Raw genomic sequence first — 24,868 nt, 5'->3', positions numbered from 1 at the left:
GCATTTACTCTTGATGCCAGAGTGCAAATATCCCTCTGCGCATCTCGTATATATAGAAATGCATCCTTTAAATGCTCTATAGTCAATAAAATACTGTCCCTGTCAAGGGTATCAATATTTTTAGTCAGGGAATCCGACCAAGCCACCTCAGCTCTGCACATCCAGGCTGAGGCGATCGCTGGTCACAGTATAACACCAGCATGTGTGTGTATACTTTTTAGGATATTTTTCTGATAAGCATGTGAGCGCCTTATCCACCCTGAGGGGTGTTTCCCAATGCGCCTTAACTTCTGGCGGGAAAGGGTATACCGCCAATAATTTTCTATCGGGGGAAACCCACGCATCATCACACACTTCATTTAATTTATCTGATTCAGGAAAAACTACAGGTAGTTTTTTCACCTCACACATAATACCCTTCTTTGTGGTACTTGGAGTATCAGAAATATGTAACACCTCCTTCATTGCCCTTAACGTGTGGCCCTAAAGGAAAATACGTTTGTTTCTTCACCGTCGACACTGAAATCAGTGTCCGTGTCTGGGTCTATGTCGACCGACTGAGGTAAATGGGCGTTTTTACAAGCCCCTGACGGTGTCTGAGACGCCTGGACCGGTACTAATTTGTTCGCCGGCCGTCTCATGTCGTCAACCCACTTGCAGCGTGTTGACATTATCACGTAATTCCATAAGTAAGCCATCCATTCCGGTGTCGACTCCCTAGAGAGTGACATCACCATTACAGGCAATTTGCTCCGCCTCCTCACCAACATTTTCCTCATACATGTCGACACACACGTACCGACATACAGCACACACATAGGGAATGCTCTGATAGAGGACAGGACCCACTAGCCCTTTGGGGAGACAGAGGGAGAGTTTGCCAGCACACACCAAAATGCTATAATTATACAGGGACAACCCTTATATAAGTGTTCCTCCCATATAGCATTTAATATATATGTATATCGCCAAATCAGTGCCCCCCCTCTCTGTTTTAACCCTGTTTCTGTAGTGCAGTGCAGGGGAGAGCCTGGGAGCCTTCCCCTCAGCCTTTCTGTGAGGGAAAATGGCGCTGTGTGCTGAGGAGAATAGGCCCCGCCCCCTTTTCGGCGGGCTTCTTCTCCGGAGATTGTGAAGTCTGGCAGGGGTTAAATACATCCATATAGCCTCAAGGGCTATATGTGATGTATTTTTCGCCATACAGGTATTCTACATTGCTGCCAGGGCGCCCCCCCCCCGCGCCCTGCACCCTCCGTGATCGCTGTGGGAAGTGTGCTGACAGACAATGGCGCACAGCTGCAGTGCTGTGCGCTACCTGAGGAAGACTGAAAAGTCTTCTGCCGCCTGGTTCCGGACCTCTTCAATCTTCAGCATCTGCAAGGGGGTCGGCGGCGCGGCTCCGGGACGAACCCCAGGGCGAGACCTGTGTTCCGACTCCCTCTGAAGCTAATGGTGTCCAGTAGCCTAAGAATCCAATCCATCCTGCACGCAGGTGAGTTGAAATTCTCTCCCCTAAGTCCCTCGATGCAGTGAGCCTGTTGCCAGCAGGACTCACTGAAAATAAAGAACCTAAAAACTTTTTCTAAGCAACTCTTTAAGAGAGCCACCTAGATTGCACCCTTCTCGGACGGGCACAAAAACCTAACTGAGGCTTGGAGGAGGGTCATAGGGGGAGGAGCCAGTACACACCATGTGATCCTAAAAGCTTGCTTTTGTGCCCTGTCTCCTGCGGAGCCGCTATTCCCCATGGTCCTGACGGAGTCCCCAGCATCCACTAGGACGTTAGAGAAATAGCTCTTAATTAAGAACAAGAAATATCCAATGCCCCCACAGGAATTATGTTATAGAGACACTGACAACAGGCACATGTAAAAAAGGTCAAATACACTTACAGTAAAAATGCTTTGCCTGTCTGGCGCCTGATGTGGTGGGGTTCCTACAGAGTATGTAATCAGATAAGGAAACTGCTCTGCATATTTATATCTCAATTTATAAGAAACCTTATCCTCTGCACATGAGAAATGATGTGCATACACTTCTACTTTATGTTGCTCCATGAGAGAAATGAAGTCTGTTGCAGAGACTATGTGATCAGCTTCATATTTTCTAGCACGATTTGGGTGAATGCACAAATCTGGCAATTTGCATGCATGTCAAGTGACCAGAAGATGCAGAATTCTTAGCCAAGGGCATGATTCATAGTTTTATGCAAAGCCGTGAGTTCTGCACACATGCAGAATGGGTCCTGTGTCGTTGCTCAGTGTCCCCCTAAGCCGCAGCTTGGGGGTGGGAAGGGGATGGGGCAGTGTTGCCCCCGAGGCCAGTATCTGCATTTCCAGGGTAAATTTACTGGCCTCAGTTTTGGATCTGAGATGCCCATCTGAGGAACCTATGGGGTAAGTTAGTTTTGTAGATGATCCAATGCTGGGTCCTTAGACGCAGCAGTGAATCATAGAAGCTTACAGGAGGTGTCTTCTTACACGAGACGCCAGCTGTGTCAGCACGTACACCTCTCAATTAGGCTCCACGTCAGCAGAACCCCACATATACAGTACACAACTGTTACAGTCAAAAATTATTTCAAATGGACATTTTGAGGGTAGCCAATGTTTGGAGAGTAATTTGCCAATTTTGCTGCATGTATGGTTATAATTATAATAGGACACTGACAAAACAAGACAGGCCACTCCATCCTCTTCATTCTCATCCAGCAACATCCTGGGAGTATATTTACTAAATTGTGGGTTTTAGAAGTGGAGATGTTGCCCATTGCAACCAGAGTCTAGCTATTATCTTCTAGAAGGTGCTAGATAAATAAGTAGAATCTGATTGGTTACTATGAGCAACATCTCCACTTCTAAAAACCACACTTTAGTAAACATACCCACTGGTGTCCAGTGCACTCTCACTTGTCCACTCTGGTCCTTTATGTGCGCCCTTCCCAGGGCATTGGGTCATTGAATTCTACTGGTAATATCTGTGTCTTAGCTGTTATCAGAGCAACCGGTAATTGGGCCGATGGGCAATTTTCCTTCATCCCGCACCATGCCGGATTGGCAGTACACATTTAATGAACAACGGAATAATATGTTGTACCTTTCCTCATTACACTTCACAGCGCCGCATCCGATATAGACTGCTTGGCCACGCAGCACAAACAACCAGACGTATGTTGTATGCAACCAGTGGATGCGCTTAATCCAGTGTACACACTAGGTGATATGATCGATTTATCGTTCCGATTTGGTAAATCGTGACAATATCGCTCTAGTCTTTATACCTCACCATTTGATTTTGTGTCCCTCTGTACAGTATATTTGAATCTTTTCTATTGCATTAATTGTGTGTATTTTTATTATCTTCCCTGAATGGTGCTACAGACACCTGGTAGCGCCAGATAAATATAATAAGTAAAGCAGTTTAAAGGATCTGTTGCTATGGCAATTTGGAGGTGATATGAGATATGGAGAGATACTGCTGCAAAACTCTGGTTCCCAGAAGTATCAGATTTACACAGACTTTAGAAAAGATGCCAATAAACCCATTTGCAAACAAGTTAGTCTGTAAATAGATAGGGGCGGGGTGTGAGACATTATCCTGCACACAAAAAAAAAAAAGGAGGAGATTTATGGTAGACTTACCATGGTTAAATCTCTTTCTGCGAGGTACACTGGATTCCACAGGGAATAAAATCAGGGTGTAGAGTTGGATCTTCATCCGAGGTACCAACAGGCTAAAGCTTTGACTGTTCCCAGGATGCACTGCACCGCCTCCGCTATAGCCCCGCCTCCAGGCACTGGAGCTCAGTTCCGTTAACCAGTCTAATGCAGTAACAAGTAAAATAGAGACGGCAGAGGTTAGCCACATAGAACCACATTCTCACGACAGGAGAAGGTACCAGCGGCTAATGCCATACAAACCCAAAGAAGCTAAGTGCGTCAGGGTGGGCGCCCTGTGGAATCCAGTGTACCTCGCAGAAAGAGATTCAACCATGGTAAGTCTACCATAAATCACCTTTTCTGCAGCGGGGTACACTGGTATTTCACAGGGAATGACATCGGGGATGTCCTAAAGCAGTTCCTCATGGGAGGGGACGCACTGTAGCGGGCACAAGAACCCGGCGTCCAAAGGAAGCATCCTGGGAGGCGGAAGTATCAAAGGCATAGAACCTGATGAACGCGTTCACTGAGGACCACGTAGCCGCCTTGCACAATTGTTCTGCGGATGCGCCACGGCAGGCCGCCCAAGAAGGTCCAACAGACAGAGCTGAATGGGCTTTGATAGCAACAGGAGCTGGGAGCCCAGCCTGCGCATAGGCTTGTGCAATCACCATTCTAATCTATCTGGCCAAGGTCTGCTTATTCGCAGGCCAGCCACGTTTATGAAAACCAAAAAGTACAAAAAGAGAATCAGACCTCCTGATGGAGGCAGTCTTCTCCACATAGACACGAGAAAGCCCGTACCACATCCAAACATTTTTTTTTGGAGGACAAACCAGAAAAGGTGAAGGCCGGAACCACAATCTCCTGGTTAAGGTGAAAAGATGACACCACCTTAGGCAAATAACCAGGGCGAGTTCGAAGAACAGCCCGGTCACTGTGAAAAATCAGAAAGGGTGGACGACAGGATAAACCACCTCCCTCCTAGCAGAGGCAAGAGCCAACAGAAAAACGACCTTAAGCGTAAGGCATTTAAGGTCCACAGACTCAAGAGATTCAAATGGAGACTCTTGCAGGGCATTCAATACAACAGACAGATCCCATGGAGCCACAGGAGGGACATGGGGAGGCCAGAACACCCTGAGTGAAAGTGTGAACGTCAGGAAGAGACGCAATTTTCCTCCGAAACCACACCAAGGCAGATATATGAACCTTGAGAGAGGCCAGACGAAGGTCCAAGTCTAGGTGCTGCTGGAGAAAAGCCAAAAGTCTTGAAGTATTGAAAGAATATGCATCATAATTCTTAGCAGCACACCAAGTGAAGTAAGAATTCAAGACCCTGTAATAAATCTGAGCCGAAGCTGGTTTACAGGCCTTCAACATAGTTTGAATGACCGCCTCAGAGAATCCTTTTGCTCTCAGGAGTGATGCTTCAAGAGCCACGCCGCCAAAGCCAGTCAGGCCAGGTCCGGGTAGATGCAAGAGCCCTGAACGAGGAGGTCTGGGCATTGAGGAAGTAGAAGGGATGCTCTGTCGAGAGACCCCGCATGTCTGAGAACCAATGCCGTCTGGGCCACGCTGGAGCGATTAGAAGTAGTACTCCTCCTTCTTGCTTGAACTTCCGTATTACCCTGGGCAGGAGTGACACTAGAGGGAACACATATGGCAGCCGAAAGTTCCATGGAATTGCTAGTGTGTCCACGAACGCCGCTTGAGGATCCCTTGTCCTTGCTCCGAAGACCGGAACCTTGTGATTGTGTCGAGATGCCATCAGGTCTACATCTGGTAGGCCCCACTTGTCCACTAGGAGTTGAAAGACTTCCGGATGAAGACTCCACTCTCCGGTTTGTACGTCCTGATGACTGAGGAAGTCCGCTTCCCAGTTGAGGACTCCCGTAATGAACACTGCCGATATGGCTGGCAGATGGCGTTCCGCCCATTGGAGAATTTTTGACACTTCCATCATTGCCATGTGACTTCGAGTGCCGCCTTGATGATTTATGTAAGCCACCGTGGCGGTGTTGTTTGATTGTACTTGAACAGGCCTGTTCTGTACCAGAGGCAGGGCCAGTGTCAACGCATTGAACACTGCCCGCAATTCCAATGTTTATTGGGAGGAGAGATTCCTCCTTGGTCCACCGACCCTGGAGAGAGTGTTGCTCCAACACCGCGCCCCAACCCCGCAGACTGGCGTCTGTTGTTAGGAGGACCCAGTTGGAGATCCAGAAGGGACAGCCCCTGCTCAACTGTTGGTCCTGTAGCCACCAGCACAGTGACAGACGAACCTCCGGAGTCAAGGAGATCATTTGAGACCTGATCCGATGAGGCAGGCCGTCCCATTTGGAAAAAATTAACCTCTGCAGAGGGCGGGAATGAAATTGAGCGTACTCCACCATGTCGAAAGCCGACACCATGAGGCCTAGTACTTGCATCTCTGAGTGTATTGACACTCTCTGGCGAGAGAGGAAGTATCTGATCCTGTCCTAAAGTTTCAGGACTTTCTCTGGAGACAAGAACAATCGTTGGTTGTGTGTGTCCAGGAATGCCCCCAGGTGCACCATACTCTCAGCAGGAACCAGCGAGGACTTCTTCCAGTTGATGAGCCACCCGTGGGCTTGTAGGAATTGGACAGTCAGTTCCAGATGACTGAGGAGAACCTCTGGGGAGTTCGCCAGGATCAGCAAGTCGTCCAGATATGGCATGATCCTGACACCCTGATGGCAGAGAAGAGCCGTCACGACTGTCATGACCTTGGTAAAGATCAGAGGAGCAGTGGTCAGTCCGAAAGGCAAGGCCTGGAATTGCTAATGTAGGTTGCCAATAGCAAGCCACAGATATTGCCAATGCGACATGGTAATAGGTATGTGCAGGTAAGCATCCTGTATGTCCAGGGATACCATATAGTCCTTGGGCTCCATAGCCAGTACAATAGAGCGCAGAGTTTCCATACGGAATTTGGATACCCTCACAAATTTGTTCAAAGATTTGAGGTTGAGTATAGGCCGGGAGGACCCATTTGGTTTCGGGACTAGAAACAGGGTCGAAGAGTAACCCCTGCCTCTTTGAGACAGAGGTACCGGCACAATCACTCCAGAATCTAGGAGAGATTGTACAACCAAGTGTGGAGTTTGTGCTTTCATCGGATCCGAAGGGATAACAGTCGAGCAGAACCGTTGAGCGGTACCCATGAGAGACAACTTCCCGCACCCAGGCTTCCGAAGTGGTCCTTAACCAGGCCTGGGCGAACTGCAGAAGTCGGCCTCCCACCCTGAGGTCCCCAGGGGGACGCCCGCCCCATCATGCTGCAGGCTTGTCCTGTTTGGAAGCAGGCTAACGGGCGGACCTAGATTGCTTAGACTTGGGCTTGGTGGTTTTGGAAGTACGAGCCTATCTAGGATACGCCCGACCCTTTGCTTTACCTGGAGGTCAAAAGGAACGAATAGTGGTACTCTTAGCATTCGGAGCAGAAGGATTGGTACTTGGGAGACATGCAGTCTTGGCTTTTGCCAAGTCAGTCACGATCTTGTTCAGATCCTCCCCAAATAGTATGTCCCCCTTAAAAGGGAGCACCTCCAAGGTTCTTTTTGGAGTCCAGGTCCACTTTCCAGGACCTTAACCACAAAATCCAGCGAGCCAGGATAGACGTAGTAGACGCCTTGGCCGCCATTACACCGGCGTCAGAGGCCGCCTCCTGAATATAGTGAGAGGCTGTGGTAATATACAACAGATATTGTCTGGCAGTGTCAGAAAAATGTAGAGGTAGCTCATCCTCAACTGCATGAACCCATGCTTCACTAGTTTTTTCAGCCCAAGAGACTAACATAGCGGGTCTACGTACAGCACCGGTAAGTGTGTAGATAGACTTCAGGCATCCCTCCACACGCTTATCCGTCGGTTCTTTCAGTGAAGTGACAGGCAGAGCAGAAGACGCCACTAGACGGGCGACATTAGAGTCCACCGGCGGTGGAGTTTCTCACTTGTTACTCAACTCCGCAGGGATAGGATAACGAGCCAACATCCTTTTAGACAGGGAAAATTTCTTTCATGGAGAAGACCAGGCTTCCTGGCGTATGTCAATTAAGAGGTCAGAATGAGGTAAAACTACTTTAGCAACCTTGTGACGTTTAAACTTATCAGGTTTCTTAGACGTAGTAAGAGGTTCAATCTCATCATCAATCTGGAGAATCAGCTTGATCGCCTCCACTAGTTCAGGAACATCAACCTGAGTTGTAGATTCCTCATCAGAAACAACTGTATCCATATCAGAAGGATCAGTATAATCCCCATCCTCATCGGAGTAATCATCCGAAATATTAGTGGATTGTGAGGACGAAATGGCCCGCTTAGAGGACCCTTTGGTCCAAGTAGGGCGAGGGTTAGGTTTGTGTTTAACCAAGGACTGACTTAATTGCTGTAATTGGGTTGACAGAGTATCCGCCCATGGCAGATTAACTACAGGGACAATATGTGGCTGTAATGGCACAGGAGGTCCCACAGGGGGCGTAAGTCGTGTTACAAGCGTAGTCAGCATATTTGAAAAAGCAGCCCAAGGCGGGTCTTGATTAGCCACAGGTGCTGCAGACTGACTGGAAGGTGCAGGGCACCCAGTACTTGAACCCTCAGCTGAAACATTTTCCTCAGTCAAATCCGTGGCGCCAGCACTGCATGATGCAGGAGCGTCTGCAGATTTGCCGCCCTGTGTAACAGACATTATTGGGAATGTAGCCTTAGGGGGCAACAGTACAATATAGCCAGACAAAAACAATACCTGCAAAAAAAAAAACAACCCTGTATTATGGGACAGCAAATGTAAAGCACAAACAGAGGATTTAAGCGGTGTGAGGTGACTGAAACAGTATATCCTGTGGAACACTATATGGTATACTAGACCCTGACGCACTTAGTCCCCCAGGGTTACAGAATATAGTGATAGCAATATGTGTGATACACAGAATAGAAACTACACAGCAGCTATAGGCACACACAGTCACAGGTACAATGAAGAAATTATTACATATAACCAATAAAACTGCACTGGACTAGTAATACTACATATAGAAATGTATGTATACAGATATAACAATGCACTGGATGTATATCACAGAATACTTGTACTAAATATTCATATAGTAGTGCACTTGTTCTTAACGCTGTCTAAATGACATGTAGAATATTTAAGTGTCCTGTAAATGCACAGCTCTGATGAGGCAGGCGGCTTTACAGAGGAGACAGTGTCCAGCAGTCCCGGGATCAGCACAGCTATGTGAAATGGCGCCCAAACGCTGACAGGGAGTGAGGGAGAGAGAGAAATGCAGCTCCGGGGTGGGAACACCTGCTGTAGATGGCGCTTGGAGCTGGGGGAGGGGCTACATGTCAGCGCCTTATCCCCTCTGCTGGACTTCACCACCGGGTACTATGGAGCCTATAACAAACAGATTTTTGTAAATCCGACCTGTGCTCCGTGCCCTGGTGGATATAGTGGGGTCCCTGCACGGCCACAGTGTCCACGCCAGCGGCGCAGTCCGTCTCCTGGGACCGCGATCAGATCGCAATTTACCGGCGGGTCCCACCTGGGGGACCCTCTTACCTCATCCCTGAAGTGCGGCCACGCGATCCAGGAGAGCAGCAGCGATGATGTGCGCTTCATGACCGGAGCGCCTCCGCTGTAAGTACCCGAGAACCAGGCCGCGAGAGTATACAGCGCCGCTGAGGGAGGCCTTTGAAGTCTTCTAGAAAAGCTCTTTTCATGGCTGCCTAGCGCAGCCCCCCGTTAGTGACCTGCACTGCATGCACCAACTTACAAACTGAGCTCAAGTGCCTAGAGGTGGGGCTATAGAGGAGGCGGTGCAGTGCATCATGGGAACAGTCAAAGCTTTAGCCTGTTGGTGCCTCGGATCAAGACCCAACTCTACACCCCGATGTTATTCCCTGTGGAATCCCAGTGTACCCCGCAGCAGAAAAAAAAAAAAGTTTCTCTCTCACCAATAGTGGACACTAGGATACAGGTTACATTTGGGTATAGAATCATTTTAATATTTGGGGACTACTCAGAAAGTGGTTTGTCTCATGACAATAGACCATCACTTTTCTACCACAAGGTAGCTAATCCCTAGTCTGCAGTAACTTACTTGTTCCAAGTAATGAAAGTTGCTCTCTGTGTGGAAATTCCAAGACCTGCGACCTGATTCATGTGAATGCCTGCATCTGTGAACACAGTGATTACAGAATATCAAGAATAAGTTAAATGACACATTGTACTGAACGGAGCTAGTTGTAGAGCAGGCATATCAGCTTGCTTTTAGGGATTACCTTTTACTGCCTCCTTCACTACAGTCACAAACTGCTCCCATAATCCTTCTGGGTCGATCTCCACATGTCCATGGCAGGGATACAGAACATTTATCTGTCAGGACAGCAAATAAAAATACACTGGAATAATCTCTGGTGACTACTGTTCCTCATTCTGTGACTAACAACTTGAAAAAAAGGCTAAAAGATAATGGCCCTCATTCCGAGTTGTTCGCTCGCTAGCTGCTTTTAGCAGCATTGCACAAGCTAGGCCGCCGCCCTCTGGGAGTGTATCTTAGCATAGCAGAATTGCTAACGAAAGATTAGCGGATTTGCGAATAGAAATTTCTTAGCAGTTTCTGAGTAGCTCCAGACTTACTCAGCCATTGCGATCAGTTCAGTCAGTTTCGTTCCTGGTTTGACGTCACAAACACACCCAGCGTTCGCCCAGACACTCCCCCGTTTCTTCAGACACTCCCGCGTTTTTCCCAGAAACGCCAGCTTTTTTTCCGCACACTCCCATAAAACGGTCAGTTTCCGCCCAGAAACACCCACTTCCTGTCAATCACACTCCAATCACCAGAACGATGAAAATTCCTCGTTATGCCGTGAGTAAAATACCTAACTTTTGAGTAAAATAACTAAGCGCATACGCTCTGCGAACCTTGCGCATGCGCAGTAAGCGACTAATCGCAATATAGAGAAAATCGGCAACGTGCATACAACTCGGAATGACCACCAATATACGAGTAATGAACATAAAGCCAATTACAAATCATGTATGTAGCTATCGTACCCACAATATTATCTCTTACTGAAGCTGACAAGAGTGAGGCGACAGCAGAGCATAGTCCACCTTGTATCTTATCTATGGCTTCACCACCATAACATGTCATTCCTCAGGACTTGCGTTTTTTTGGACCATGGGGTGATAGAAAAAAGGGAGGGAGCCAATTGTCATGTGTTCCTAGACAGAAGTTTATCCAATATACGAAGATCAATGTACAATAAATTCCCTATTTCTAAGACATCGCATTGTGCACTTTGCCATCTACAGTGCAGCACAGGAAACCTGGACTATAGGGTAATAGTACAAGTATATATTACTTAGGGAATTGCATTAAGGAACAAGTTTCCCAAAGTTCTAAAAAAATTACAGAGTCCTCCTATCCTAAATTGCAACGCGCCCTTGTATGTAGGTCCACACATCAGTCACCTCTACACCTTATCCAAGCTCACTTGTATCGATCTCTGAATCTTCCTACAAGTACTTCAGAGAGGGGAGAATTCAATTCTGTGTGAAGGAGTTGATGTGCCGTTCTTGCTATGTCAGCACTTAATAATAGGTTTATCATTGTGTCCTATATTATATTATATTACACTAGCAGTGGTGCCTGAAGTCTCATACATCACCACCCTGGACATCCAGAAATAAGACATCCAAACAGCTAAATATACTAGGTAAAAAACACCATGTCTGCAGAACACGGCACTATTCCCACAACAGCTCATGCACAGATACACACGCCTCAGACTGCGCTGCTGCTGGGACTTCTCCTGTGGGGGCATTTGTATACCTGGCACTGTGGGGAGCATTTGTATACCTGGCACTGTGGGGAGCATTTGTGGATTTGGCACTGTGGGGGCATTTGTATACCTGACACTGTGGGGGCATTTGTATACCTGGCACTGTGGGGACATTTGTGGATTTGGCACTGTTGGGGCATTTGTATACCTGGCACTGTGGGGGCATTGGTATACCTGGCACTGTGGGGGCATTTGTATACCTGGCACTGTGGGGGCAATTGTGGATCTGGCACTGCGCTATTGGGGGCATATGTGTATCATGTCCCATTTTAATTGGCCACACCCATTTTTTTGGCACGCAGTACCTCTAAGGGGCAGACCTACTGGGGGGTAGGGTCATTTTTTAAGTTGAGATTTTTTGTATGGCCCCCGAAGGATTGTATAAATATCCAAATGGCCCTTGGTAGAAAAAAGGTTCCCCACCCCTGCCTCAGGGGAACAGAAGGGGAAGTAAAAAACTGCAGGCACTGTGATGTTGTTAATGCAGACGATGGAATGGCTGCCATAGCTTTTTCAGTCAGCTTAACAGACAGTGTGAGATGTGGAGAATAGTCTGTGTGAGAAACCTTCAGTTTTCGTAATTTGGAAGATAAAGGATGTGCTGGTGTATGTATCTAAGTGGGAGAGAGGTGCCTACTGGACGCCTTCCGTTGCATTTGGTTCACTCAAGACTTCCTTTTTTAGGGACTTGGCACATATGCTTGATTGTACTTCCTCTGATGTACACATTTGTATTCCTCATAGTATGTGCTAACTAATAATAATAATTATTATTATTACTGCACTATCGTAGGTTGTTTATTGGTGGAAATGCCCATTAATAGACTTTACTGTTACAGGTATATACAGTATACATTGTGCTAGGAAAGCACAAATGTTCATATTTGGTCGGTTATATATATATTTATTATGAATACAAATGCATATAGATATATAGCTCTAACTGTTAAAAACTGACAGAGGTACCCAGCTGGATGCATATTTTATTGCAGTCGCTCCAGTTTATCTCTCTCCAAGTTCTGATAAATCTCCCCCTTCACTTGACCCTAATCTATCAGCATTGAGTGGTGAATAGTTCAAGGTCTCAGCAGTAACGAACATATATAATCCACATTCATCATTATTCAAGGTTGTGGTACTCCTATTAAAAAAAAAAAAAAAAAACACTACAAATTCTAGCCTTAACACAAATTACTGGACCATCTCTTATCAGGCTTTGGTTCCCAACACTAACGCAAATGGCCATTTCTCCGAGAGCCCTCTGTTGCAATTGACACTTGTCTCATAAAACCACAGTATGCCCCAGGTCTTCAGGACACACTGAGGTCTATTCATGAAGCAGTGAAAAGGGTGGAAAAGGGAGCCTGTGGAGAAATTGCCCATGGCAACCAATCAGCTGCTCTGTACAATTGTAAAGTATGCAAATTATAAATGTTACTTCAATGCTGATTGGTTGCCATGGGAAACTTCTCCACTGGCTCACTTCTCCACACTTTTCACTGCTTCATGAATAGACCAATCTTTCCATATACTGTTTCTAATCCTAGGTCAGTGGTTCTCAAACTGGTTGCCTGAAAACACTTGCAGGAGTGTCTTGGATTGGTGGTCCAGGACCAATTCAAATTATTTATGGTCCATGTAATAGGCCAAACCCAGTGATGGTGGCTGTCAATAAAAAAATGTGGACAAACAGAAGAAAATCTTGTCCCTAACCACACAACTGAACCCTGAACAACTGAATATATACACACCCCTTTTCCACTAGCTAAATTTACCTGTGTTTTTGCACGGGGGCGCGCATCAACACGGGTTTTTAGTAAGTGGAAACGGCTCAACACGGGTTGAGTAACCCTGGAATCCTACCCGGGTAACTACCTGGGTTGAACACGGTAATGACCCAGGTAATTGTGCGGTGGAAACGGTCATTACCCGTGCTTTCAGCCCTGAGTAATAAGTGACATCAATAACTTTTACAGAGTTTACCCGGGTTAAGTGGAAACAGATCCGACCCGGGAATAACCTGTTTCAAAGTGCAGTGGAAACGGCGGGGCTGACACGGGTTGTAGCCTGTTTAAACATCCTAGATCGGACCCGGCACTCAGGTGGAAAAGGGGTATAAAATTTCTCAATAAGAAACTTTAGGCCTAGGGTGCTGCAAAAATAAAAATAAAAAATATGATACTCTAGGGTGCAGTGATTCAAAAAAGTGTGAGAAACTGTCCTAGGTATTAAACAGCTCCTTCAGTGGGCATTTCCCACTATGGGGGTAATTCCAAGTTGATCGCAGCAGGAATTTTGATAGCAGTTGGGCAAAACCATGTACACTGCAGGGGAGGCAGATATAACATGTGCAGAGAGAGTTAGATTTGGGTGTGGTGTGTTCAATCTGCAAGCTAATTTGTAGTGTAAAAATAAAGCAGCCAGTATTTACCCTGCACAGAAACAAAATAACCCACCCAAATCTACAGTACTTTCTCTCTGCACATGTTATATCTTCCCCCCCTGCAGTGCACGGGATCCGGATTGAAAGTCGACAGTAACTAGGTCGACAATGTCTAGGTCAACCACTATTGGTCGACAGTAACTAGGTCGACAGGGCGTCTAGGTCGACAGGGCGTCTAGGTCGACATGAGTTTTTCACATTTTTTTCTTTTTTTGAACCTTTTCATACTTAACGATCCACGTGGACTACGATTGGAACGGTAATCTGTGACGAGCGAAGCAGTCGCGGATCGAAGGCACCATGCCCGAAGCATGGCGAGCGAAGCGAGCCATGCGAGGGGACACGGTGCACTAATAGGGGTTCCCGGTTACTCTACGAAGAAAACGACACCAAAATAACATTAAAAAAACTCATGTCGACCTTTTGACCTGTCGACCTAGAACATGTCGACCTAAAGACCCTGTCGACCTAGACACCCTGTCGACCTAGTTACTGTCGACCAATAGTGGTCGACCTAGTTACTGTCGACTTTCAATACCACACCCCAGTGCACATGGTTTTGCCCAACTGCTAAAAATTTTCCTGCTGCGATCAACTTGGAATTACCCCCTATGAACACACTCTCGGGACATGGCTCAGCGTACCCATCACATAACACAGTACAGTAATACATCATTTGTGGTGTGCAGTAACAAATAGGAGCCAGGCGAAGGCTACAGGACTCATTTGTAGCAGTCAATTTCATTTCCCACATCATAAATAAGACTAAACAGTGCAAGACATTTGTGTGATTACAATAGAAATAAAACCCACTGACTATGTTGCCTCTCATTATTTTTGACCGTGTGCCAACATATTCCATACACCTACCACAGAGAAGCATACCAGGCAGGAGGAATGGGGTGTGGTTCATAGGGCCGACAGTCACTAGGTCGACCACTATTGGGTGACAGTGACTAAGTCGACACCTAAAATAGGTTGACACAAGCATTAGGTCGACATGGTTTTTATTTAAAAATAAAATTGGTGTCGTTTTGTTCATAGAGTGACCGGGACCCCAATTAGTGCACAGTGTTCGCTCGCCATGCTGCGGGCAAGGTGCCTCGCTGTGCTCGGCATAGTTTGTTTACTGTTCGCAATCGTAGTCCACGTAGATTGTAAAGTATGAAAAAGTTCCTAAAAAAAAAAAATTTGTGAAAAACTCATGTTGACCTGGAAACCATGTCGACCAATAGTTGTCGACCTAAGTGTGGACGACCTAGGGACCAGAGTAATGTTAGAAGCTACAGTATATCTATAACATACTAAATAATGGGGCGTTCACTGCAAAATCCAATAATTTAAACAGAACGGAAAGAAAATGACCCGTGTGAGGATAATAAGGGACGTGTGATGCGCAATAGATAAATGAATAAGATTACATTTTCATCTTAAACGGTTGCAAATTGGAGTTCTTTATTAGTGGGTGTGCATTATAATCATACACAACATTCAGATGGGGTTACCTGCAAAGCGATGGGTCGTTGTGTGATCATTTTTCACATCATACAAACACAGGGTATCAGTTTGGATGGTCAACCATGTTAAGGTCGACAGTCATTAGGTAGACATAGACATATGGTCGACGCATGAAAGTGGTCGGCACATGAAAAGGTCGACATGGCTTTAAAAAAAATAGATTTTTAACTTTTTCATTCTTTACCAGCCACGTGGACTATGATTGGAAACGGTAACCTGTGCTGAGCGCAGCAGTAGCGGAGCGAGGCACCTTGCCCGCAGCGCAAGGGGACGCGGTACACTAATTGGGGTTCCTGATCATGTTACGGAAAAAATTACATCAAAAACAGTTTAAAAAACCCATGTCGACCTTTTCATGTGTCGGCCTGTCCCGTGTTAACCATTTTCAAGCGTTGACCATTCGGCCATGTCGACCAATAGTGGTCGACCATTCATATCAGAACCCAAACACTGCATGGTAGCAAACACATTTATAAGGGTATTGAAAGCAAAATATTAATTGCAAAACATGAGCAAACAGTCCCAGAGCATACAGCGAGTGACAGGCTAGCAGGGAATGCAGGGACTTCTAGTTCCACAGCATGTGAATAGCCAGATCTTGCATACCTTTGCTCAGTGACGTGCGGTGAGGTCACTGGTTGGGGAGGCACTGGCAGCTAACAAGCCCTCCCCCCCCCCCCCCCCCCTGAAAAAAAAAAAAAAGTGTGGTCCCCCAACACATCAGGAAAACCAGCACTAGGCAGAACCAGCCAGGGGGAGTAATGCCATAGCAGGGGAGACACTCAGTGTGGGGTCCCCCTGCCATAACATTAATCTGCCCCCCAGCCAGTCAGCCCAGGGTTGGAATTCCTCGGAAAGCGGGAACCCCAAAAAATAAAAATGGGGTCCCCCCTCCCGAGCAATAACCAGCACTGGGCTGATAGCCCAGTGCTATGCCCCGCACCCCTGGTGGCGGTGGGTGAGGAGTTCATTGTGTGTTAATATTGTTCTTTACAGGTGGCCTACAGGTCCCAGCAAGCCTGCCCCAGCATGCTGGCACTTGGAGAACCACAAGTGCCAGTATGCCCGGACACAAAGGGCCTGCTGGCACCTGTAGTCCACCTGCAAAGAATAGTAATATTGTTCTTTACAGGTAGCCTACAGGTCCCAGCAAGCCTGCCCCAGCATGCTGGCACTTGGAGAACCACAAGTGCCAGCATGCCCGGACATAAAGTGCCCGCTGGCACCTGTAAAGAAAATATTAAAATAAAAACACCACACTGTCTTGAAAATAAGCTTTATTAAACTGCGTCTTCACCTGGGGGTGGCGGCCTTCAAGCTCTTTTGCGTGGCCGCCGCCTTCCCAGGGCTTCCGGCGTCTTCACCTGGGGGGGGCGCCACCTCCCCAGGGCTTCCAGCGTCTTCACCTGGTGGGCGGCGGCTGCTAAGCTCTTTTGCATAGCCGCCGCCCAGCCAGGACTTCCGGCGTCTTCATTCTTCAGGAGCTCTCCACAGCTCCTCCTCCACCGTCGGACTGACTCTCCTCCGCCTCGCGCTGACTTATATAAGTCAGCCGGAGGGGGCGGGGCGATGACGCGGCGAGCCGTGATTGGCTCGCGGCGGCCATCTTGAATTTCAAAAATGACGCTGAGGCGCCATTTTTGAAACTGGAACCGCTCCGCTGCCAAACTCTGCAGGATAAAGGTAATTTACGCCACCGCACCGCCGCCGCAACCCGCACCGCCGACGCCCGCTCCACCGCCGCATCCCGCCGCCCGCATCATCGCCGCATCCAGCCGCCCGCACCTCCTCCGCCAGCGTCGTCGACACAGTGATTGACAGCGGATCCAGTGACGGATCCGCTGGCCAATCACTGTGGCCTCACTGACAGGGACGTGCTTTCATAGGTTGAAAGCACGTCCCTGTATGAAAGCGGCACCACTAATGGTGCCGCTTTCCCATATATTTTCAATGGGCTTTTACAGCCCATGGCTAGTCCCCGCCCCCCACTCCCCATACTTTCCCCAGTGACAACGGGAGGCACCACGATCGGTGCCTCCCAAACACATATAAAAAACAGCAACACTAAGAATAATATTAAGAAGATACATATGGCACAGAATATGTGTCATATGCATCTTCTTTGTATTATCTTAATCATTATGACAGGGGAGGCACTGCCTCCCCTGCCTCCCCTGACTGCACGTCCCTGCCTTTGCTCTGCAGTCAGTTAAGCCTGTGCATATGGAATATTCCCCCTACCTAATCCATGTGATGGGCAAGTGTGGTATATCATACACTCCAGCTGCACCTTTTTGGCAGGTACAGTACCTTTGGAGGGTATGGTATATTTTGTATATGACTTACTGCTAGACTTAGATAACAACACACAATGCTGTATGTAATGTGCACCCTCTTGCTGCACCTGTGGTTCTATAAATCCCAGCATGAAGCCCATGACCGTCCTGCTGACCACAAATCCAGGAATGGAAAATGACAGGTCAGTAAAAGCAGGAATTAGGTAAAAAACGGAACGGTCCGGACCCCGGAGTCCAGAGTGGCTGAGTTTGCTGCAGGCAGCTGGTCCGGCATTCCGGGTTCCGGTTTTCACCTTGTCCTGTAAGTGCACAGTCTCCTGTCAGTGCCCCGGCGCCAGCATCTGTGCCCCCATCATCCCCCTGCTGCCGCTACCTTTTCCTCTGTACTCCCGCAGCTCTCCGCCGACTCATTGTACACGTAACACCGGAGGATCGTGCTCCCGACATCCACAGCCAAGACCCGCTGCTCCCGGAACCCATTCCTAGCGGAGCCCATGCTGCCAGCAGCAGCATCCAGTCCCCACTACAACACAAACACTGCTGCTACTAGGCAGGAACAGTGTAGTGGGCGGGGCCTCGGGATGAAACCATGTTCCCGGAGGGTGGAGCCATTGGCAGCGAGGGAGAGCAGCCATCTTTACTCCTGGCATCTTGCGCAACACGCGTCATACACATCCCTAGTGCTGGAGATGCTCCATCATCTGTTTAAAAATGTACATTCTGCGCTAGTGCGTGCTGTTATACGGTAATGACAGTTATTCTGAGGGGACTCTTTGGAGGTAAAGCCATATGTGTGGACACATAAGTCTTTACCAAGGGCGTTGCTGTTATAGTTATGGATGATTTTTTGGTCTCCGGAAAGATGGCCGCTGGTTTGCTCTCTAGTGATCACAGCTTAGCGCGGTGCTTGGGCAGATGAGGAGGGGACAGGGAGAGCGGGATCGCCTGTCATTGGGTTCGGAGGCTTTGGCGCCAGAGTGGGCAGATCGACTGCCAGTGCCGTTGGCTGAGGCCGGGGACGGGGCACCGGAGGCAGCGGCTGGGTGTGCGCTGTGACGGTGAGTATAGGTCAGTAGTCCGGGCTATCACTCGGTGTCCACGGGGCCGGTCACTACGGGCGTGTGCGGGCATGTCTGTGTGCCGGGGCCGTCACCATCAGGGTGCTGTGTACTCCCGGGGGCAGGAGCGGACGCTGTGGCCCTGTGTCGCCCCCACCTGCAATGTGTGCATCTCAGATAATGGGGGAGATGTGTCAGACCTTCCTATGGGTAGACGGCGTTTGCCATCAGATGGCATTTGTCAAGTAGTCTATGTAGAAGATTCTTGGTTGCTATAGGCAACTTCCCCACTCTAGAAGATTGGATACATCTCTCCCTAATGGGCAAGGTTTTTTCCCTGACATTTATGTAGAAACAGCAGTTTTTGCTTTATTTGAATTGTTGCTATGTACTAATAGCCTAATGCTGTAGGTCTCACAGAATGCTCCTGCAGATGGGTAATAATTAGTGCTGCAGATAGCGGTCTCCATTATTCGCATTGGTGATCACAATCTAACCCCTATGTACCAAACTCCGGAACGCAAACTTTTTTGGAGTTTAGCCCTATTTGGTTACACCATCATCAGATGGTGTAATGATTTAATGGTGCCCATACACTTGTGCGATGCCCCGGGACATCACACCGGCACCTGAAATGCCAAAGTGATTACCATGCGATAGATCGCATGGTAATAACGTGATGGGCACGTCACCGCTGAGTGTCCGCTCCCGGCGGGTGCACATCGCAGTGCGATATATTGCATGTGTTACAAAAAACACATGCGATCACACTGAGTATGTGCTGCACATATTTCCGCATCTATCATGAGACACGGCATTCGAGCGGCGTGCCCGCACATCGCGTCTCATGGTACCTTAAATGTCCATAGAATCCTTCGATTTCTCTCACAGATCTGGTCGAAATCGAAGGATAGCACCTAATATCTCACAAGTGTATGGGCACCATTAGGCTGGGGCCACATATAGCGACCAAGTGGGTCCCGTTAAGCTTCATCTCAAAATAAAGAAAAGATAGGCTAGACGGCGGGAAGAATTGCAGACTTTGGAATCTGAACCTGTGCGGAAGCTATTCTGGCACTGTTTCAGGTGGGAGCGTTCCAACATCTGTATCAGTCAGAATTTGACTTATCAGAATTTTTTTTGTTGTGCTCGCTCTTTCTAACATGGCAAATAAAGTCTGTGGGTAAAATGTGTGTGTTTGTTAAATATATGCATGCAGAATGAATTTAATTGATGGGTGAGGGCGCAGCAGAAAGGTGAGCTGCATTCAGTTAACAGTGGTTCATGTTTTAATATAATAGAGAGTTGAGGTAGAAGTAAAACGATGACTAATAAAATGCAAAAAGAAAATTGTGAATGAGTGATATAAAAAATAGTCTATTGGCACAAAAAAAGTGTCACCTTTCTACTTAGATGCACAATTATACTTTGAAAGGGTTTTGTTACCACAATGGTGCTATGTCTGCAGGGGTGTTCCTCATAACTGTGGATGAAGCATATTAGGGAGAGTTTTATATAAAGTAGTGTAGTATTTAAATACTAATTTGTCCACCCATCTGTGTTTCAAAGATAGGGGAAGATTCTGATTTGGGAGAAAAGAAACAACGCAAATAACTGTACACTTGGGCAAAACCCTGTTGCACTGCGAGTGGAGCAGAGTTGTAATGTGCAGCGAGATTTAGCTATGGGTAGTGTGTGTCCACACTGAATTGTAGTGTATAAATAAAGCTATCCAGCATTTGTGGGCTACATGCAAAAGCAGCCAGTATTTACCCTCAACTTGATTTGTTACAGATATGAAGTTGTTTTTTTTTTGCTTTGCTCCCACCTCCGAATCGGCCCCAGTATGTGTAAGCTCTGTTGACCATAGGAGACAGTTTAGAATAGATGACCACCACCCTTGACCCCTTCTAGACCGGTCCTTACTAGAAAGAAATGCTTCACATCAAATATACTGTAATCCTTCTTCATTGTGATAGAAGCATCATCTCCAGGTTCATGAGCCACCTTCTCTAGAACTTTTCTTATGAGCATTTTCTGCAGGCTTTGTTACCAACTCCTAATAAATGCAACTCCTACCACCAACTAATTTAGGGGAGAATTAAATTGTTTTGTGAGGCTTAAGGGGGGTACTCACGGAGTGATCGCTGCTTAAAATTGCTTAGATTTTAAGCATGATCACTGTGTGTGTACCCCCCACAGCGATAGCGATGCGCAGCCCCGCGCATCGCTATCACTGGTGCTAGATTGGCCAATCTAGCAGGTCGCTTATTTCACCCGCTGGGTGAAATGAGCGCCCAAAACCCCCCCTCTCCCCCGTCTCCCCCCATATGCTCAGCACACACCGCGCTGTGCTGAACGGGGGTAGAGATGTGTGCTGAGCGGTTCGCTCAGCACACATATCTCCCACATCGTCCCGTGAATACGGGCCTTTAAAGTGACCAGGAGCTTTTCAGTTGTGTTTGGGTGGGTGCCCTTCACTTATCGTGGATTCCTGCGTGCACCCTCCTAAGGAGCAAGCAAAAATCCACCCAAAGTCGGCCTTTGAATACCTTAACTGCAGTGCACCTGGCTTTTGGGTATATGAACTGCCATGGGAGAAGATACTTTCCGCAGCTAATCCCCTGCACTATGGGTGTGATCTCTGCGGTAAGTGATGGACACACACAAACTATTTAATAGCTTTTTATATGGGGACTATGGTGGCACAAAACAATTCCAAGGAATTCCTACCCTTGGTGTTCTAGTTACAGATACCTCTGCGAGTCCTGTATAAACTGTCTAGCTTTAGGTGATTGATGTAGTTAATTTAAAGACTGCATGTGTACAGTATGTACTTGTTAAAGCAGGAACTATCCAGTATAGTGGACTTGTCTGTTATGTTTTCATCACTTGGCTCTAAATGATCTTACAAAAGATTCCCATTTTGTCTTAAGGCGGGTGCACTCTACCCGAAGTTTAAATGCTGGCAGTGAACGACTATTGTCGAAAGATATAGCGTTCAACGATAACGTTCAGTGATTTCACCGCCGGCATTCCAGAATATGCAGCTTAGCCCAACATTGACGGGTTGAGCTGCATGTCAGCTTAATATTGGTGAACACTGAGCGACGTGCGGGAGTACGCATTGTTCACCAATATCACCCCCACACACACTGGATGATTTCAGGCTAACAATAAACCAAAACGACATAAATGTTATCGTTTATTTCTCTGACGTCCTAGTGGATGCTGGGGACTCCGTAAGGACCATGGGGAATAGACGGCTCCGCAGGAGACTGGGCACATCTAAAGAAAGATTTAGGTCTATCTGGTGTGCACTGGCTCCTCCCCCTATGACCCTCCTCCAAGCCCCAGTTAGATTTCTGTGCCCGGCCGAGCTGGATGCACACTAGGGGCTCTCCTGAGCTCCTAGAAAGAAAGTATAGTTTAGGTTTTTTATTTTACAGTGAGACCTGCTGGCAACAGGCTCACTGCAGCGAGGGACTAAGGGGAGAAGAAGCGAACCTACCTAAGTGGTGGTAGCTTGGGCTTCTTAGGCTACTGGACACCATTAGTTCCAGAGGGATCGTACACAGGACCCGACCTCGTCGTCCGTTCCCGGAGCCGCGCCGCCGTCCCCCTTACAGAGCCAGAAGCAAGAAGGTCCGGAAAATCGGCGGCTGAAGACTTCTGTCTTCTCCAAGGTAGCGCACAGCACTGCAGCTGTGCGCCATTGCTCCTCATGCACACCACACACTGCGGTCACTGATGGGTGCAGGGCGCTGGGGGGCGCCCTGAGCAGCAATATTAACATAACACCTTGGCTGGCAAAACTGACACCATATATAGCCCCAGAGGCTATATAGGTGTAAATTACCCCTGCCAGAATAACACAAAAAGCGGGAGAAAGCCCGCCGAAAAAGGGGCGGAGCCATCTCCCTCAGCACACTGGCGCCATTTTCCCTCACAGCTCCGCTGGAAGGATCGCTCCCTGGCTCTCCCCTGCAGTCCTGCACTACAGAAAGGGTAAAAAAGAGAGGGGGGGCACAAATTTAGGCGCAGTATAATATATATATATATGCAGCTATAAGGGAAAACACTCTTTATAGGTGATATCCCTGTGGTATATAGCGCTCTGGTGTGTGCTGGCATACTCTCCCTCTGTCTCCCCAAAAGGCTTTGTGGGGTCCTGTCCTCTGTCAGAGCATTCCCTGTGTGTGTGCTGTGTGTCGGTACCGCTGTGTCGACATGTATGATGAGGAAAATGATGTGGAGGCAGAGCAAATGCCTGTAAATGTGTTGTCACCCCCTGAGGGGTCGACACCTGTGTGGATGGACTTATGGAAGGAATTACGTGACAGTGTCGGCTCCTTACATAAAAGGTTTGACGACATAGGACAGCCGGCTACTCAGCTTGTGACTGTTCCAGCGTCTCAAATGTCAACAGGGGCTTTAAAACGCCCGCTACCTCAGATGGCAGACACAGATGTCGACACGGATACCGACTCCAGTGTCGACGACGATGAGACTAGTGTACCCTCCAATAGGTCCACCCGTTACATGATTGAGGCAATGAAAAATGTATTACACATTTCTGATAGTACCCCAGGTACCACAAAAAAGGGTATTATGTTCGGTGAGAAAAAACTACCAGTAGTTTTTCCTGCATCTGAGGAATTAAATGAGGTGTGTGAGGTAGCCTGGACTTCCCCCGATAAGAAATTGATAATTTCTAAACGGTTATTGGCAGCGTACCCTTTCCCGCCAGAGGATAGGTCACGTTGGGAAACGTCCCCTAGGGTAGATAAAGCGCTTACACGTTTATCAAAACAGGTGGCACTACCGTCTCCGGATACGGCCGCCCTAAAGGATCCTGCTGATAGAAAGCAGGAGGCTACCCTAAAAGCTATATATACACACACGGGCATTATATTGCGACCAGCGATTGCATCAACATGGATGTGCAGTGCTGCTACTGCGTGGTCAGATTCCCTGTCGGATAATATTGATACCCTGGATAGGGACACTATTTTGCTGACAGTAGAGCATATAAAGGACGCTGTCTTATACATGCGTGATGCACAGAGGGATATTTGCCGGCTGGCATCAAAAATAAGCGCAATGTCCATTGCCGCCAGAAGGGGGTTATGGACTCGGCAGTGGTCAGGTGATGCCGATTCAAAAAGGCACATGGAAGTTTTGCCTTATAAGGGGGTGGAACTGTTTGGGGATGGTCTTTCAGACCTCGTTTCCACAGCTACGGCTGGGAAAGCGACATTTTTGCCACAGGCTACCCCACAGCAAAAGAAGGCACCGTATTATCAAGTACAGTCCTTTCGGCCCCATAAACACAAGAGGGTTCGAGGCGCATCCTTTCTGCCTAGAGGCAAAGGTAGAGGGAAAAAGCTGCAGCATACAGCCAGTTCCCAAGAGCAAAAGTCCTCCCCCGCGTCCGGTAAGTCCACAGCATGACGCTGGGGCTTCACAGGCGGATCCGGGTACGGTGGGGGCCCGTCTCAGAAATTTCAGCACACAGTGGGCTCTCTCACAGGTGGATCCCTGGGCCCTTCAAGTAGTATCTCGGAGGTACAGGCTGGAATTCGAGACGCCCCCCCCCCCCCCCGCCGTTTTCTAAAATCTGCCTTACCAGCAACTCCCTCTACCAGGGAGGCAGTGTTGGTGGCTATCCAAAAACTGTATTCACAGCAAGTGATTGTCAAGGTACCCCTCCTTCAGCAAGGGAAGGGTTACTATTCCACAATGTTTGTGGTACCGAAACCGGACGGTTCGGTGAGACCCATCTTAAATCTAAAATCCTTAAACACTTATATCAAAAGGTTCAAGTTCAAGATGGAATCGCTTAGGGCGGTTATTGCGAGCCTGGACGAGGGGGATTACATGGTCTCCCTGGACATCAAGGATGCGTACCTGCATGTCCCCATTTACCCTCCTCACCAGGAGTACCTCAGATTTGTGGTACAGGACTGTCATTATCAGTTCCAGACGCTGCCGTTTGGGTTATCCACGGCACCGAGG

General features: G+C 47.8%; 2 protein-coding genes across 6 annotated transcripts in view; one reads left to right on the top strand and one right to left on the bottom strand.

The window, feature by feature from the left end:
• The window catches only part of GK5 (glycerol kinase 5), a 71,052-nt gene extending 52,585 nt beyond the window's left edge, over window positions 1–18,467 (bottom strand). Inside the window, exons 1-3 of one of the 2 annotated variants that reach the window (XM_063915575.1) lie at window positions 18,166–18,467; window positions 9,969–10,062; window positions 9,788–9,863 (exon numbers count right to left, since the gene is read on the bottom strand). In XM_063915575.1, the coding sequence (XP_063771645.1) occupies window positions 9,788–9,863; window positions 9,969–10,062; window positions 18,166–18,288 (293 nt within the window). In that variant the 5' untranslated portion in view covers window positions 18,289–18,467. The remainder of the gene's footprint in view (window positions 1–9,787; window positions 9,864–9,968; window positions 10,063–18,165) is intronic. The other variant, XM_063915576.1, reaches the window with a different exon arrangement.
• RNF168 (ring finger protein 168) overlaps window positions 18,448–24,868 on the top strand; it is a 59,706-nt gene continuing 53,285 nt past the window's right edge. Inside the window, exon 1 of one of the 4 annotated variants that reach the window (XM_063915580.1) lies at window positions 18,448–18,537. The gene's annotated coding sequence lies outside the window, so the exon portion shown is untranslated. The other 3 variants (XM_063915579.1, XM_063915578.1, XM_063915577.1) reach the window with 3 other exon arrangements.

Source organism: Pseudophryne corroboree, chromosome 4 (genome assembly GCF_028390025.1).
Source record: "Pseudophryne corroboree isolate aPseCor3 chromosome 4, aPseCor3.hap2, whole genome shotgun sequence".
Lineage (NCBI taxonomy): Eukaryota > Metazoa > Chordata > Amphibia > Anura > Myobatrachidae > Pseudophryne > Pseudophryne corroboree.
The sequence above is the reverse complement of the archived record's forward strand: the minus strand, read 5'-3'. Positions and strand labels throughout refer to the sequence as shown.